The sequence below is a fragment of the Ochotona curzoniae genome, unplaced genomic scaffold (genome assembly GCF_017591425.1).
Source record: "Ochotona curzoniae isolate NIBS_2020 unplaced genomic scaffold, NIBS_Ocur_1.0 contig_43, whole genome shotgun sequence".
NCBI lineage: Eukaryota > Metazoa > Chordata > Mammalia > Lagomorpha > Ochotonidae > Ochotona > Ochotona curzoniae.
In genome coordinates this window covers 17,756,748-17,772,343 of record NW_024466218.1, presented here as the reverse complement: position 1 = coordinate 17,772,343, position 15,596 = coordinate 17,756,748, and the positions used below count along the sequence as shown (strand labels likewise).

At 43.3% G+C, this 15,596-nt stretch overlaps 1 protein-coding gene across 1 annotated transcript in view; it reads right to left on the bottom strand.

The window, feature by feature from the left end:
* SETBP1 (SET binding protein 1) overlaps window positions 1-15,596 on the bottom strand; it is a 338,546-nt gene that overhangs the window by 158,781 nt on the left and 164,169 nt on the right. Inside the window, exon 3 of the mRNA XM_040984958.1 lies at window positions 9,082-9,135. Within this exon, the coding sequence (XP_040840892.1) occupies window positions 9,082-9,135 (54 nt within the window). The remainder of the gene's footprint in view (window positions 1-9,081; window positions 9,136-15,596) is intronic.

The following is a 15,596-nucleotide window of genomic DNA, read 5'->3' as shown; positions in this document are numbered from 1 at the left end:
GGCGATGAGCTGCCTGCTGGAAAACAGTCTCGTGACCAGCATGTGCTCCTGTGCGGGCATCGTCTCCTCTGGACGATCCATTTAATCCAGAACCCATGGGCCCTTTCAATCTCCTCCATGTCTTCTCTTGCACATGGAAATAATTAAACTGAAAGAGGTAGAGAAGTCACCACCTAGAATCCCCAAAAAACACTCTCAGATTCCTCACACCATTCCACTGTCCAGGAACAGTGACCATGCCCTTGTGCAGTTCCTAACTGGTGTTGCAGGACAATAAGTCACTCTGCCTATGATTCTTCTAGACGGTCAGAGCTAAAAGAAACAACCAGAAAAATGTTGATGAGCATTTGGCCCCGGAGGGTGTTTGAAATGACGCATCCAAGCTGTTGAAAAAACCCCTGGTGCGTTTGTTAAAAATCATTTTCAAATACCTGATAGATATTCTTCTTCTTGGCTGAGAGATGAAGTGAAAATGCTGTAGGCGGGTAAGCAAGGAAACAATCCAAAGGATGTCCCCTTGTCAGCCTCACAGTTCCTCCACACTCCTGGCCTGTCCCTGTCCATCTCAGTCCTAGTCTGTCACCTTCTCTGCTCAGTCGCCCAGGACCAGGGCATCTGCCATTACTCAAGTTGAATGGCAAGTACCACAGAACAAGCTGGGGAAAAGGGAACAGCTGCATCTGGGTGTCCTGTATGTTGTGTCATTCTTCTTCCTGGGCATTCCCCAAACACTGGTCATACTGTGCTGAGAAGCTGCGGTTTGTTCTCTGACCTTGGCAGGAGTGAGCCAGGATATATTTCAATTGTGGAACTTCTGAGACTAATCAGAGAGCAGGAGATTTGGAGTTTATTACACATTAGACACTGCTCATGGGCCTTTCTCATGCATCCTCCTCACCATCCCATGGGATAGCTGCCTCTCTTCCACTTTGAGCCACATAAAAGCTAAATAACTGTTGAAGGCCACATGGCTAGTGAGGGCAGATCAAGGATTTAAACATGGTGGGGAACATGAAGTGGCACTCTTAACAACTCAACTGTTAAAAAAATGGGAATTATTCTCCAAGTTTGGTATTGGTTCCAGCAGATGTGTGTTTATGTTTTATTACTAAAAGATCATCCATTGTTACTATTTATGGTAGTGAAGATTACAGAATCATTCCTCAATGCTTTTCTGTCCCAGGCATGGTGAACTTGAATTACCTGTTGGAAACAGGGATTCTGCAATGAGTTCTGATAACAGGTGGGAATTCAACAAGGAAAATAATACGCAGAGGTGGAGAGGGCAGGGGAAGATAGGCATCATATGGGAAATGCCTGGAAGCCACGGAGGAGGCTGTCTGGGTACTTTATTCGGTCTCCAAACAGAAACAAGCAGGTGAGTGAAGCGTCACTCTGGATGTATAAGCCACTGTACTAGGAGGAATCTCTGCTGGAGACTGTGAGGGAGCATCTCACACCTTTCAAAACATCCCTATTGCTTGGTACAAGGTAGTCAGAGAGCAGATGGATTAAGGGTTGATTTGGACAGGAGAGTTGAAGGGTGAGTCCAGCAGCAGGGAGAATAAGACTTGAAAAGGGGAGCTTCTTGACTCATTGAAGATGTGGAAACCAACACTTGGTGTAGTTGGGTTAATCTCTGCTTCCAGTGCGATCATTCCCATAGTATAGGCACAGCTTTAAGTCCCAGTGGCACCATTTCTAACGCAGTTCCCTGCTAATGGCCTGTGGAAGCAGAAGAGGATGACTGAATTCCTTGGGACTCTACACCTACATAAGAGACCCAGAAGAAGCCCCACAGCTCCTGGCTTTGGACAGGCACAGTTCTAGCTATTGCGGACACCTGGAGAGTGAGCCAATGAAACAGTAGTTGCAGATCTTTCTCTTGCTCTCTGTCTCTTTCTTGTCTTCTCTCTGCAACTCTGTCTTTCAAAAAATAGATTTAGAAGAAAGAAAGAAAGAAAGAAAGAAAGAAAGAAAGAAAGAAAGAAAGAAAGAAAGAAAGAAAGAAAGAAAGAAAGAAAGAAAGAAAGAAAGAAAGAAATGTCCTTAGGAGACAAGTTTAGGACCACCCTGTAGAGAAGGATGAAGACACTTTCTATCAAGCCCCATAGGGAGTTTTGAATTTCTATTTGAAAGGGAAAAACAGGACCCAGTGCCATAGCCTGGTGACTAGAGTCCTAGCATGTGCTGGGATCCCATATGGGTACTGGTTCTAATCCTGGCAGCCCCACTTCCCATCCAGCTCCCTGCTAGCAGCCTGGGAAGGCAGTGGTGGACCCCCTAAAGCCTTGGGACCCTGTACCCATATGGGAGACCTGGAAGAAGCTCCAGGCTCCTGGCTTCGGATTGGCTCAGCTCCGATCGTTGTGACACCTTGGGGAGTGAATCAATGGACAGAAGATCTTCCTCTCTGTCTCTCCGCCTCTCTGTAGATGTGACTTTGCAATAAAAATAAAGAAATCTTTAAAAAAAATCCTAAAAAGGGAAAATATTCATGGAAAAATAAAATTATAAAAATTTGTACTTTAGGAGTCAGTTTGTAGTACAGTGTGTTAATCCTGAAACACCAGCATTCCACATGAGCTTCAGTTTGCACACTGGATACTCTGCTACCCATCCAGTTCCCTGCTAATGCGCCTGGGAACGCATCAGAGGATGGCCTTCGTCCTTGGTTCCCCCATGTGGGAGACCCAGACTGAGTTCTAGTTTCTTGGCTTTACATTGGACCAGTCTTTGCTGCTGTGGCCATTTAGAGAATACACCAGAGGAAGGAAGAACTGTGTATATAGATATCATTCAACTAAACACATCTTTTAAAAATTCAATTTATTTTAATATAAAAATTCTTATTTTTTCACAGAGTACAATTTATATAAAATTTCTGAAGCTTCTTATAATACCTGAGTATCATTCTTAGACTTAAAATTGTATAGGATAAAGTCACATCGTGTACTGAAATTTTATACACAGGAAGATTAGACACTGTAACTCAGTCTACAAATATGCAGATAATTCAGACATTCAAAAACCTCAGTGGTCCCAGGTCTTAAGCGAGCAAAATCACAGGAGAATTTTACAGTTCATATCGAGCCTTTGTTTAACCAAAAAGATTGAAGAAGAAACAAGGACAGAAAATAAGAAAACAGGAAGACAGTGCAAGAAGCTGCAGAATAATTAAGCATTCAGGGTCTCAAGGGATCATAGAAGTCATTTAATCTTACATCCCTGTTGCAAAGGTTTTCCGTTTTCCATTTTTGTTTTAGAGGAGAAAACTATAGTTGAAGGAGAAGGGGGTGTCATTCAAAGTTAATTCCCACTGACTGGCTTCACTTTGTTTTCTATCTGTTTTGAAAAGCTGAGTTTAAGTCAGATTTTGAAAGGCCCCATCATATTTCAATAGAATATAGATTCAAGATAACTTGTAATGAGTTTTGTTACAAAATGGCAAAAAAAAACCACATTTCTACATGTGAATACCCCTTCTCTCCCAACACCCACCTGCCACCTACCAATTTTTTTTTTCAATGTGTGAATTTCTGCACATTAAGTTTGCTTTAAGTCAGGCCCACCTGCACGTGGCGCTCAATGATCAGAACATCTTGGGAGTAAGAAACAAAATATTCACTGCTGTCTGCTGTCTGATGGGTGCTCCAGCACACCTGTTGCCAATGCAGGCTATGTCTTGCATCTGAGTTCTGACTCTTGCCTGTCTCAACATCTTAATGGCCCCCACTGTTTCCAGGCAAATATCAGAATCCAAATTCTGGGTCCTAACTCAAACACTGAAAAATTGAATGATCAAAAAATTCTGGTTATGGGATTTTCTTTAGAATATATTAAGCATGAAGACAGAGATAATGGAATTTTGATTATATCAAAAAATTCTCATTAGAGAAACTTACCGAAGTATCTTTCAATGAAATAACATGATGATTTTGTGCTTGGTTAATACTATAGTACTATCTTCCAATGAATAAAAATAACAATGTAAGTGGGATATAAGGTAGGCAAGATTGGAATGACGATTAAACCTGACATGGTGATGTACCAGGACTGGTCCGTGTCAGCTCTGGAGAGCTGCATGGCCAAATCTTTGCGAAGAGCTGGTTAAAGGAGTAACTTAGAGTTGGTTATTTATAATGTGGACATCTTCACTACAAACATCAGAAAATTCTACAGTTCATGTTTTTAGACAACAAATCATTGACATTGAATAAAAGGTATATGAATTTCTAAGCCCTTTGGTTGCTATTATTGTGTAATTTTGAGATCTTTCGGGTTTTCTATTTATCTGTCCCCTGACTATTTTTCTAGGCTTCAAGATTTGAAAATTTGACTTCTCTCATTCTCACAGTAATTCCCCACCATGCCTTCTCTGAGACAGAGCAACCAAAATGCTTCCAGTCTCATGAACATGGCCTGAACATTGCCCGGACTTCACACCGGCTTTGCTGCTGAGAGCATCCACTGCTTGCTTCTCAACCAGCCTGACCCAGGTATATGATGTCTCTGCCTGGAAGACTACATTGCTTACCCAATACAGATATGTCACATATGAAAGTTTTAACTAACGAAATTAAAGTTATTTAATGGAAGAAAAAAGTGAATTCACTGTGTAACTTCCAGCACCTAGAGACATGGGAAGAGTTCCTGTCTCCTGGAATTGGCACTGCTTCGTCCTGAATATTGCTACCGATTGTGGATTGAACCAGAGGATATAAGGCATATCCTCGCTCGTTTTTGTTGTTGTTGCTGTTGTTTCTCTTCCTCCCACCCTCTCTCCATCATTTTTCCTTTCAAATAAAGAAATAAATCTTTGGAAAAAATAAAATGGAACCAAGGATCAAGAAATATTAGGTAGCTTTCCCAGGGTCATGTTGCTATTATTAATGGTAGAACATTACAGAATTGTCAACTCCTGGGGAACAGGGAGCCCCACAGAACAGCTTTCCATGGACATGCAAGAAACAAAATAGTAACTAAATCACTGCTGGAAGTTTATCAACAGAAGAAAAGTATTCTCTGTGTATTCCAGTTCATTCTATTCTCATAGCATATGAACACAGCAGCCATTAACATTTTAGGAATTCATTAAGAATGAGTCTCTTTCATTTAAAACTTTTGCACTTGTCCCACACTTGAAATAGGATGCCATTTTTCCTATCTTCTTCTCTCAGACAAAGGAGAGGGAATAGGGCAGGTAAGAATTAAGTCTGTGCCCTTACCTCCCCATTACGGGAAGTCCTTTATAAGATTACTTTTCTGACACTGGGTAGTTGGACATGAAAACTTGCATCTGAACTGGACATTGTGGTTGTATATGATCCTGTACTACACCTGCCAGCTACATAGGCAAGGACATGCCTACAGAGTTTAGGCAAACTTCACATCTCTGCAAGAACTAAGAATTAAAGGCTTGTGCCAAGAAGCCTTGACTGCTATTCATAGCCTCGATGAGGGTACTGGATGTTAGTGTTTGCTTTGCAATGCTCCTACAATCTTAGTCTGCAGAACGAATGGAATGTGCAGCCGAAGGGGGAGTGGTAAATAAAAGATGCAACTAGTATAAGAATAACCAGCAGCCGGAAGTGACTTGTAAACATGCAAATAAAACTGAAGAATAAAAAGGAGTATATTTACATAGATCACACCAGATGACTACACATCAAATTACCATTACGTTTTTGGGGTAGAATAACAGGAGATTGTTTTCTTTCCTTTTCTTTTGCAAGAGCTACAATACTCAAAGCATTTATATTAGAGACAGAGAAGAGAATAGGGAAAAAAAAAGAAGATAAAAGCATGTGGTGATGGCTTTTCACCAAAGGGAGTCAGATGCCAGTTCCATCCCACTTGGGATTGGACTATGGATGGTCTGACAAAGACAGTTAGGGGTTCTTATTGCCAATCTGCCAAAAAACTCCTGAGGAGAGCATTCAAGTGTGTTTGTTGCTTTCAAAAAGAAGCGTAGGATGGTATGAGCTTGGAGTCAGGCAGGTGTGAGGTGAGGTGGGCACATTATTAAAGAGGAGAGCAAAGTCATGCCGGTTTAGCCATGGATGCCAGAAGCTTTCTATCTGTGCCTGTAACCATGCCGAGAACATTCCCCTCCAACCTGCTCAGATGGATCTCAAGGAGTCAGTTCTGTCAGTTTTCCAGAGACCAAGCTATCCAGCCTCAGGACCAAACACCGACCGCTAACCCCTTAGAAAACACGGCTGAGGTTCACCTGCAATCAGGTGTGTGTTTCCAGGAAGGAGCCTGGCAACGATGGAAATGGTAACTATGATGAGACAGACAGTTGCTTGCTTCCTCTCCTCTGCACTTTCCCTGGGACTAAGGATGGAGACAGCCCAACCCAACCCAGCCCAGTCTGTCACTGTCCCTTACACTTTCAAAGTCACCACATATCAATGCAGAAATCAACACTGTTTTCATTACAAGCTTGTAGAAGGCGCAAATATGGAGGGAAAGACACAATTACCAAACCCCTACATTAGAAAAGCATGAACTGTGCCAAAGCTGAGAAGCCATTACAATTAGGCCAGCAAAGGGTCCTCCGTGAGTCCTCTCTTGATGGGTCAGTGACAGCCTCTGGGAGGGAAGCCACTTCAGTTATTACAGGCTCACTTTCACCTCCATCCAGAGAGAGAGAGAGAGAGAAGCAAAATAACAACAACAGAAGCCAACAATTTGGTCCTGCTGTGGAGCTGGGGCAGAGGGGTGCAGCTTTCTGTTTTGGGTTGGAAAAGCACCGTTGCCTTGATTCACATCCCGGCCTTTTTGATTTAGGAACGGCGCTGGGGAACTAACTTTGATCCGGGCATTACACCCTGGCCACAAGACTCACAGGACTTGCTGGTCTCTGCAACAGGCCTCCTAAGGACTGAAAACATACACATGTATTCTTTAAGCCTCAGGGCAGATGACACACAAATGGGATAATGTGGAAGGGTGGGACAGAGGCAGGGGGTAGAACTTGCTGCCTTGGAAGTTGTGGGTTTGTCCATAGGGCATGTGGAAGGTGATGCTCTAGAATTGTGCCCCAAATGTTATTGTGTACCTTAAATAGTCAGAACTTTTCCTTTATTATTGCATTTTAAACCTAATATCCAAACATGAACTGTGGGGCAGGTGTGTGTCACAGGCGTTTGGGATACTGGCATTACCTGTCACAGTGCCTAATTCAAACTTCTTTGTTTCTCAACCAACTCCTGCTACTGAGTATCCTGTACAGCTGTTAGGTTGCTGTCCCTTCTGGAGGCCTGGGTGGAGTTCCATGCTGCTGGCTTTGTCCTGGCCCACCCTGGCTGTTGCTCACATTTTGAGGAGTGAACCAGCAGATGAAAGGCCCCTCTGTGTTTCACTGCCTTTTGGCATTTCAAGTAAAATGAATGAATGAGTAATTTTGAGTGTTATCTAAACAGACGTAAGAGAATATGATCACCTTAGAAACAAGCAGTGTCCAAACCATACATAGGCATACTCATACCCCCACCCCATATTCTCACACACACACACACACACACACACACACACACAGCCACTGTAAACTGTCTCCTTAAGCGCCTATTATTAACAGAAAATCATTGCCACGCAGAGTCTTTCCCTGTTACTTTTAGGGATTTTCAGATAGGAAGGAAGCTTCAGCAAGACTGGTCTTGTGTAAGAGTTTAGGTTTGGAGGTGAGTGGAGACATGTTGATTTTCCTTCTCGATTTGCATTCCTCTGCTCTGTTGGAAATTTGTGTGAACACAGGAATAATTGCTTTAGTAAATGAGCAGGTTTAAGCAGCTGACAAAGGTTTCCCGGCTGTTTGTAAAACCTCTCTGCGTCCCAGACAGAAGGATCAATAAGCTGTGATCAAAACACCCCCAACTGGAATGAGCACTTATCTTTCCTCTCAGCCCTTGAGTTTGTCAGTTCTCTTTCTCCAGACTCTGACACTGCTCCCAGCTCTTGGTATGCACTGGAACCATCCAGTCTCAGAACTAGGGGCCTCAGATTTTCCTGCAGTACAGAGCACTTGCAGGATCTGAGCTGGCTGGGGTACCCACGGTGATGGCACAGAGAGCTCCTGGATGTGACTGAGTCACAAACACATGCGATCCCAAACATACAGGCTTCCTGCTGTTCACAAATAGCCAGCTCAAACCCTGGAGGCTTTCTGCAGTTCACTGTGATGTGTTTCACACCACGGCAGAGCACATGGGGTCTCAAAGCAGACACTGAGCTGGGGGAGACAGCAAGGGTCATCACAGGAAAAGGGGAGGCGTGGCAGGGATGTGGGGCTACAGCAATCACCTCTTAAAAATATATATGTACATATATATATATTATTAATTACATTGCATTATGTGACATAGTTTCATAGGCTCTGGGGATCCCCCAGCCCCTCCCCATACCTTCCTCCCATGAGCAATCACCTTTGAATACATGATTTGTCAACATTGGGTCTATGGGAAAAGATCAGGACATGTATGTCTGCCAAGAGTCTATATGAGTAGGTTTGGCACTTATGTGTGGACGGTGACTCCCCTTACAGAGAATGAGAGACTCATTTTCATATTCACCTCTGCCTGAATTCTCTTTGGATTTGTCCATGAGGACCTCCACACGGCATTCTGCCCAGAGACCAAAGGGGTTCAGTCATTAGCGAAGATCAGCCAAACTCCACTGTCTGCCTCTGCAGGAGTCTCAGACTGACCTGGCAGCCAGATCAGGGCTACAAAGCACTGGCACACAAAGATTATAGAAATGTGAGAAACCTGTCCAAAGAGAGAAATAAAGGAAGGAATTTCAACCCCATCCCACCCACCACCTCCTGCTGGTCGGCACTTTCCCAGACTGTGTCATCTATGGGCCAACAAAGCAGGCATCTTATTCTAGATTATTTTTTTACATTACAGAGAGAGAGAGAGAGAGAGAGAGAGAGATTGTTTTGTCCCACATGGGCTGAGAGCCGACATGGAGGGAGCAAGCAAACTCAAGCCATTCTCTTAGTTGACACATTGAATAAGAAAAGCTAGAAAGTACCAAGTTTGTTCCCAACCAAACTGTTGCACCAGAGGAACTTACCTGTGGCTGAAATCCTTTTAGGTCGCTGGCTGCAAGCTCACTGGCTGTGAGGAGCTGGAAAAGAACAAAAGAGTTTTCCTTAGTGATACATTTCAAAGTTTGTACACAGTATCCCGAGACAACCGAGCAGCCATAGATCTACCAGAACCTGCACTGGAGCTGAAGAAGAGAATTGTAAAGAGTACAGGTAGTATTCTGGCTAAAAATCTAGACCAGTGTCCTCCCTCAGTGGGTGTGTTCCAAATCTGATCTTCTCTCTCCTCTTGTTTACCTTCCCCTTATGTGCTTCCAGCTCTGCAAGGAGTCTCACATTAGGCATCATGGACTATGACAGGAGTTGAGCATGCCTGCAGACTGCCTGCAATTATAATTACATATGCTTCTGCAAATGTATGCAAGGAGACTTAAAAACTTTGCAGAAATGGGATCAAAAGGAAAGTATATTTCAGAGCAACAATTTTTGGAAACCCATGTACAGTGTTTTCATGCATTGTACTTCCCTTGAATTTGTTCAAGATCTTCTTAATGCATGGAATTTAATTTGCTTTTTTTGCAACAAAACAATTTACCTTCTAATTTGATTTTCCTAAAGAAATCCTGAAATATTTTGTGCATTTTCTTAGGCAGATCACCAGCAGAACTTTTCCTCTTCCTATTTACATATGACTCAGTTGCTCTTTATAAGTTACCTGTTATTTTATAAATTATTCAGATGTTCATCGCTTATACTCTAAACAGTTATAGAAAATATTAGTACATATTAGCCAGTTTTGTAAATGATTGCACCTCTGTAATTAATTAGCATTACAAAATAAGGTTAAGATTTTTTTTTAAAGATTTATTTTATTTTCATTGGAAAGGCGGATATACAGAGAGGAGAGACAGAGAGGAAGATCTTCCGTCCAATGATTCACTCCCCAAGTGACCGCAACTGCCAGTGCTGTGCCAATCCGAAGCCAGGAGCTTCTTCTGGGTCTCCCATGCGGGTGCAGGGTCCCAAAGCTTTGGGCCATCCTTGACTGCTTTTCCAGGCCACAGGCAGGGAGCTGGATAGGAAGCGGGGCTGCCGGGATTAGAACCGGCGCCCATATGGGATCCTGGGCGTGCAAGGCGAGGACCTTAACCACTGCGCCATCGTGCCAGGCCCCCAAGGTTAAGATTTTAAAAATTTTTGCAGGCTGTCCAGGATTTGGTACCCAAAAAACCTTTAAAAAGCCATATGATTTATTGATGAAGCTCTCATATTCTTTCTTGTGGTTTTAAAATGCTGGGAAAGTGTGAGACACAGAGAAAGGGGGAAGATGCTTATTTTGATTCAAGGAGGATGACTGCTAGCTTTATTAGGTCTGGAGAGCATTTGTGAAAAATAGGAAAGATTTCATGTTTTCTGTAACAATATTTTGTTTGGTTCAGGAAAGAGAAGCAGCCCTGCTGGGCACCAATGCTTCCAGCCTTCTGAAAAGCTCAACTGGACTTTTAAGTCTCACTAAACGACTGCCAAAAATGAAACATAAGTAGTGTCAGAGTTGGGATACAGCAAAAAGGAGGTAGACAGGGTAAAAGCAGCACTTATCCCCACACCCAGTATCGAGGGAAAGCCTCTCCATGAGGACAGCGTCTCCAGGTAGAGAACCAGTTCTGCCCCTCTGCTTATAATGTAACAGCAGAGCGAAAGACCCTGTGACCACATGGTTGGGTACTAAGGGCCTAGCATAATTAGAAGACCGAGTCTCTGCCTCCCAAGAACCCACTGTTAGATGTGCAGGTCAGACACGTGCATCAAGGTAGGCATAGTGCAATAGAGTTGAAGCGTTCAGCTGGGGACAAAGCAGAGCGATCATGGGAAATAACATGGGATACTGAAACTTGGAAATGTGGCAGTGAGGTGCTACAGGTGCTAGCAGCTGCAAGAGCACAGGCATGAGCTAACCCAACACATCTCCCTATGTATTGATGTAATGCCAGTCACAGCCAGACTTCAGGACACAGAAAGGGAATTATGATGCTTTCAGTGTTGCCTGGGTGCCTGGTGGCCCAAGAATTATTGCTTTTCTTTTTGAATCTTCACAAATTTCTCATGTTATAGAAAGTACTTCTATTTCTTGAGTGGAAAAATTGAGATGTCCAGAAGTCAAATATCATTGTCAAGTTTCCATATATTAGTCCATTTGCTGGTTGTACATGAACATGGGATTTCATTCCAAAAATATACTTTTCCCTAGCTCATGCTTTTTCTTCTGAAATAAGACAGCTCTACATTTTAGCTCATTGAACAAAATTTGTTGAGGAGACATAGTATTGGAGAAACACTGAGTGACAGAATATTCTTCAAATGACTCACCGGAAGTATCATAAGTCCATATGCCAAGAACGCCTTTTAAATAACCCTTCCTTCTGGACATTTTCATTTATTTAGTTGGTGATGGCCATTTACTCTTTGGAACTTGTCAGTGTAAACTAGACCTCTAACTTGATCTGGACACAAAGGCTAGAGTTAGGCTGGGCAGAGGTTAAAAAAGTTGGAATGAGTTACAGACATAAGAATAACCTTTATAGGGGCTTGAATGAGCATAGAAGAAACAGAGTTCAGGCTCTCCGGGACCTAATGGCACAGTTGGCAGACAGCCTTTGACAGCCCTTCAAGAGGTTGAAGGGGCGTGACACCAAACATGTAATTCTTTCTAGACCTGTGATTATAAGACATAAAATAAACTACACGAGTGTGCAAAAGCATCCTTAAAAATGCAGGATTGCCTCCTGTCAGTACTGTTGGGATTTTAAAAAGCCCAACTCCATTTGTTTGACTGCAAATAGGAGGGCAGCAGCTTGTTTTCTTATTAGGTTTCTATCTTAATAAGATTAGGGTTAGCTCTTCTTCCTGGAAAGGTTATATCTCCTTTTCTTTGGTGCATACAGTTCATCCCGAAGTTCATTCTTAACTCTTTAGCGTTTTGTTGTGCACCAATGCATGCGTTTGTTTCTCATTGGTTTCATGCAACACGAACATGCTCAACAAGACGGCAGCTTAACAAGATTATGGTTTCTACCTTAAGTCAATTTCACATTTCTTAACATACTGAGAAGATTCAGGACATACAATGAGTCACCAAATAACCTGTTGGTCAAATGACTTGAAAAGAAAGTGTAAACTCTTGTCACCTTAGGTGAGGACTAGAATGATTAAGCTGCTGAGCCCAGAGAACAGAAGTGTGAGACGCAGGCTTAAAACATTCTTGCAGCTGACAAAAGGAAATGGCACTCAGCACCTAACACACTTCCTGAATGAAAGAGGCACTCAAATATTTGAATTAATTAATCATCTTTGATGATGGGAACAAGCTCATCTGTATTTGCTACCAGTCTTAGAAGAGAACACTGAGTGAAATCTCAGCACAGAAGTTCAAGGTTAAATTTAAAGAATAGAATGAAAGAGGCTGTTCAGGGAATGAATAGCCTACAAGCAAGCAAGAGGTAGGGTTTTGTGCCTTTCACTTTGGATGAAACTATAAAACACACGTTAATGGGGCTCAATGCAGCCTCGAGTTGTTAGTGCATCTTATGATGGGGGAAAGCAAATGCGCAGAGGTGATTTTAAACCATTAACATCTAAAACCCCTGAGTTTTTAAATAGGAGATTCTAATACTTCACTCACGAGCCAGTGCACATTGAAGTTGTGATATGACCTGGAAATAATCCAAGGTGAGCCTTGCAGCATCCCTTATAAATGAACCCCAAAGGAACATTGTGCGAAGGTCCTGTCTCTCCTCACAATCAGGTCACATCTCCCCTCCTGCCTGGTTCCTAGACACACATCATGGGGTAGCCACGTGGACACAATGGTGAGCAAAACACAGCATTCGCCTTGTGAATCCTTGCAAAGCTGATGATTTTCAAAAAGTCCTCGCGTTCTGTACTGGGAAAGAGTAGGTGCTAACCCTCAGAAGGAAGCATGGGGTTTGGAAGTGAACACTACGATGAGAACGTCCTCATGTGGTTCAAAGTTACAGATCACCCAAGCAGGAGGACTCTCCTGACCCAAGGTTCCCAGGAGTTCCAGTCGCAGAGAATCAAGGCCTGAAAGAGACAGTTGCAGGTGCTTAGGGTGGATGAGGAATCAATGTGATCTATCAATGTTCTGCCGCCAAGCAAGTTTTGCAAACTTTAATTTGCAGAAGAGCTCTTAAATGACTCTTGCAAAATTAAATTACCAGTTAATGCTACCAACAGGTACAGCTGGGACCCCTGATCCCCCCGGTGTTTGCTAATTCTCTACCAGTGATATCTTTATCTCATTCAACATTAACACAGATACAACTTGCTGCTGACTTCGGTTTTCAAGTCGGGACAGATATGCTCAGGAATTCAAGGAAACTGAGGTGTGAGTAAAAAGAGAGAAGCATGTAAAACCCTCTTCAGTGCTACACCCCAAGTCTGCCTCCATTATGTCCTACTGAGGACAGTTATTTGGAAAGGGTCACAATTCAAGGAAGCAGAGAGAGAAAATGAAGTTGCTTTGGTTCTGGGGACATAACTGGATGGAAGTTAATGAAAAGGGTCCTGGCTTTCCCCAGAATGGCTAAATGTCTTCACTCCTCACACTAGAGGCTGAGCTGGAATGGGAGGGATGGGCAGACATGATCACATCTAAAAGCTAAAAAGAGAGAAATCTTTCATTTCCCTGCTGGAGACTGGCCATGTTCCTAGAACCCTGGTCAGAATAATCTCCTTCCTGGTACATCCTGCTGCTCCATATAACAATCCATACTCCATATAACAATCCATAACCTCTCTTTCTCTTTTTGAGACTCTACATTCTCTTTCAGGTGGTAGTTTTTGGTGCTGGTTTATTTTGGTCTGAAGGGAGGATCACAGGACAAAGAGGGGAAGAAGGAGTTCGAAAGAATGAGAGGGTCTGTGGGGATGAATGGACACTCCCTCAGCTTCAGAAGCCTAGGGCGTTGTTGTCCTGGGTCTCTACTCATCAGCTCATCCTGGGAGTCTACCTTCAGTTAGCCTCTCTCCAAACCACCCACAGTGCAACTGTAGCCAATAACCCCTGATCTCCAAGGGGTAGGATTGTCCTTCTCAATGGCTGTGCTCCAGTCTACAAACTCTTACACCTTCCAAAGCTCCTCCATAGGAGGAGAGGGACTGCTCTAGTGTTTTCCCTGTGTTCTCCTGCCCTGGGACATCATTATCTTCTGCTGGACCTTTCTCCAAAGCAGGCACCACTTCAGTCTTAACAGATTCCCTAGTGCTCCCTGATATTGAACCAGGACACTTGTGTCTGAGCAGGTGATCGCTGATGCAAAAGAGAAGAAGGATGCAGAAGATGATGGGCATCTAGCCCCATGGGTCTCAGCCTCATGGGCTGAGCATTCAAAGGTGGCTAGTGGCCTTGGGCTGTTCCAGTTCATCAGTTCCTCCAAAACGGTCCCTCCTTTTCAAGCCAAGAAGATGCTGATGTATCGAATGGATGGACAAAACAACAGAGCAAGGCCATTGGGGAGAGCACAGATTCTATTTTCAACTTTTCCCTCAAGGATACCACCCTTTCACTAATAAGCCTTTCACTCATTTCCCTGTTAGCTTTCTGTCAAGAATGGTTCTGTTGCCTATCTCACAGCAAATGGACCTTATTCAGTCTCTGTTTTTGGAGCCTCATTGGCTTCGTTCCTTCACTGTGGGATGAAAGCTGAATCCTACCTCACTGTAGCCCCTCAATGCACACAAAAAAGGCAGAACATCTAACATGGCAAGCAGTGTCTCAGTTGAGTGGAGATGAACATCTAATCATGTGCTTTTGAGGCTTCTGGAAGCCAACCATGTCTGTTCTTCCTCTGGAAAGAGCAAACTCAGGCCTAGAAAGATTAAATGGCATATACAGAGCAAAATCAAGACAACAAATACAATCATAAAAAAGGCAACTCAAAGAAAGTTGAAAATGTCCATACCGAGACACTTGGAGATGTGGGTGGTTGTGGGAGGCTGGGGCAGATTCTGAGAACAGCAGGAAGGAAGTTCAAGGTATGACAAAAAGCAACAGTGCTTGAACCACCAACCAGAAAGGAGCTCACGACTCCAACAAGACCACAGAAGGAACTATGGAAAGTGGATTAACAGAAGTTAGATGGAACCAATAGGCTGTTGTTCTTCACAGGGAAGATTCAAAGGACATTTTCACATAGAAGAACCTTGTGGTCGGAGGGAGAAACCTTATGTATGAGCCCTGGTTCTGTGACAACCAACTATGGGATCTGTTATGAGATCTGTTAGCCTATTTAGGTTTCATCTGACAACCTATCAAATGAACTCTGGGTTCCCTCTGTTCCCACCCTTCTAGCATCCAAAAATGCCCAACTCACACCAGAGATGAAAAGGAGATGGAGGGGACACTGCCTAGTTTCCTCTCCTTCTGTCAGCATCTTGCCTGTAAGAACACACACACACACACACACACACACACACACTCACCCACACATGTGAGAAGGAGGAGGAGAGAGCGAGCACACAC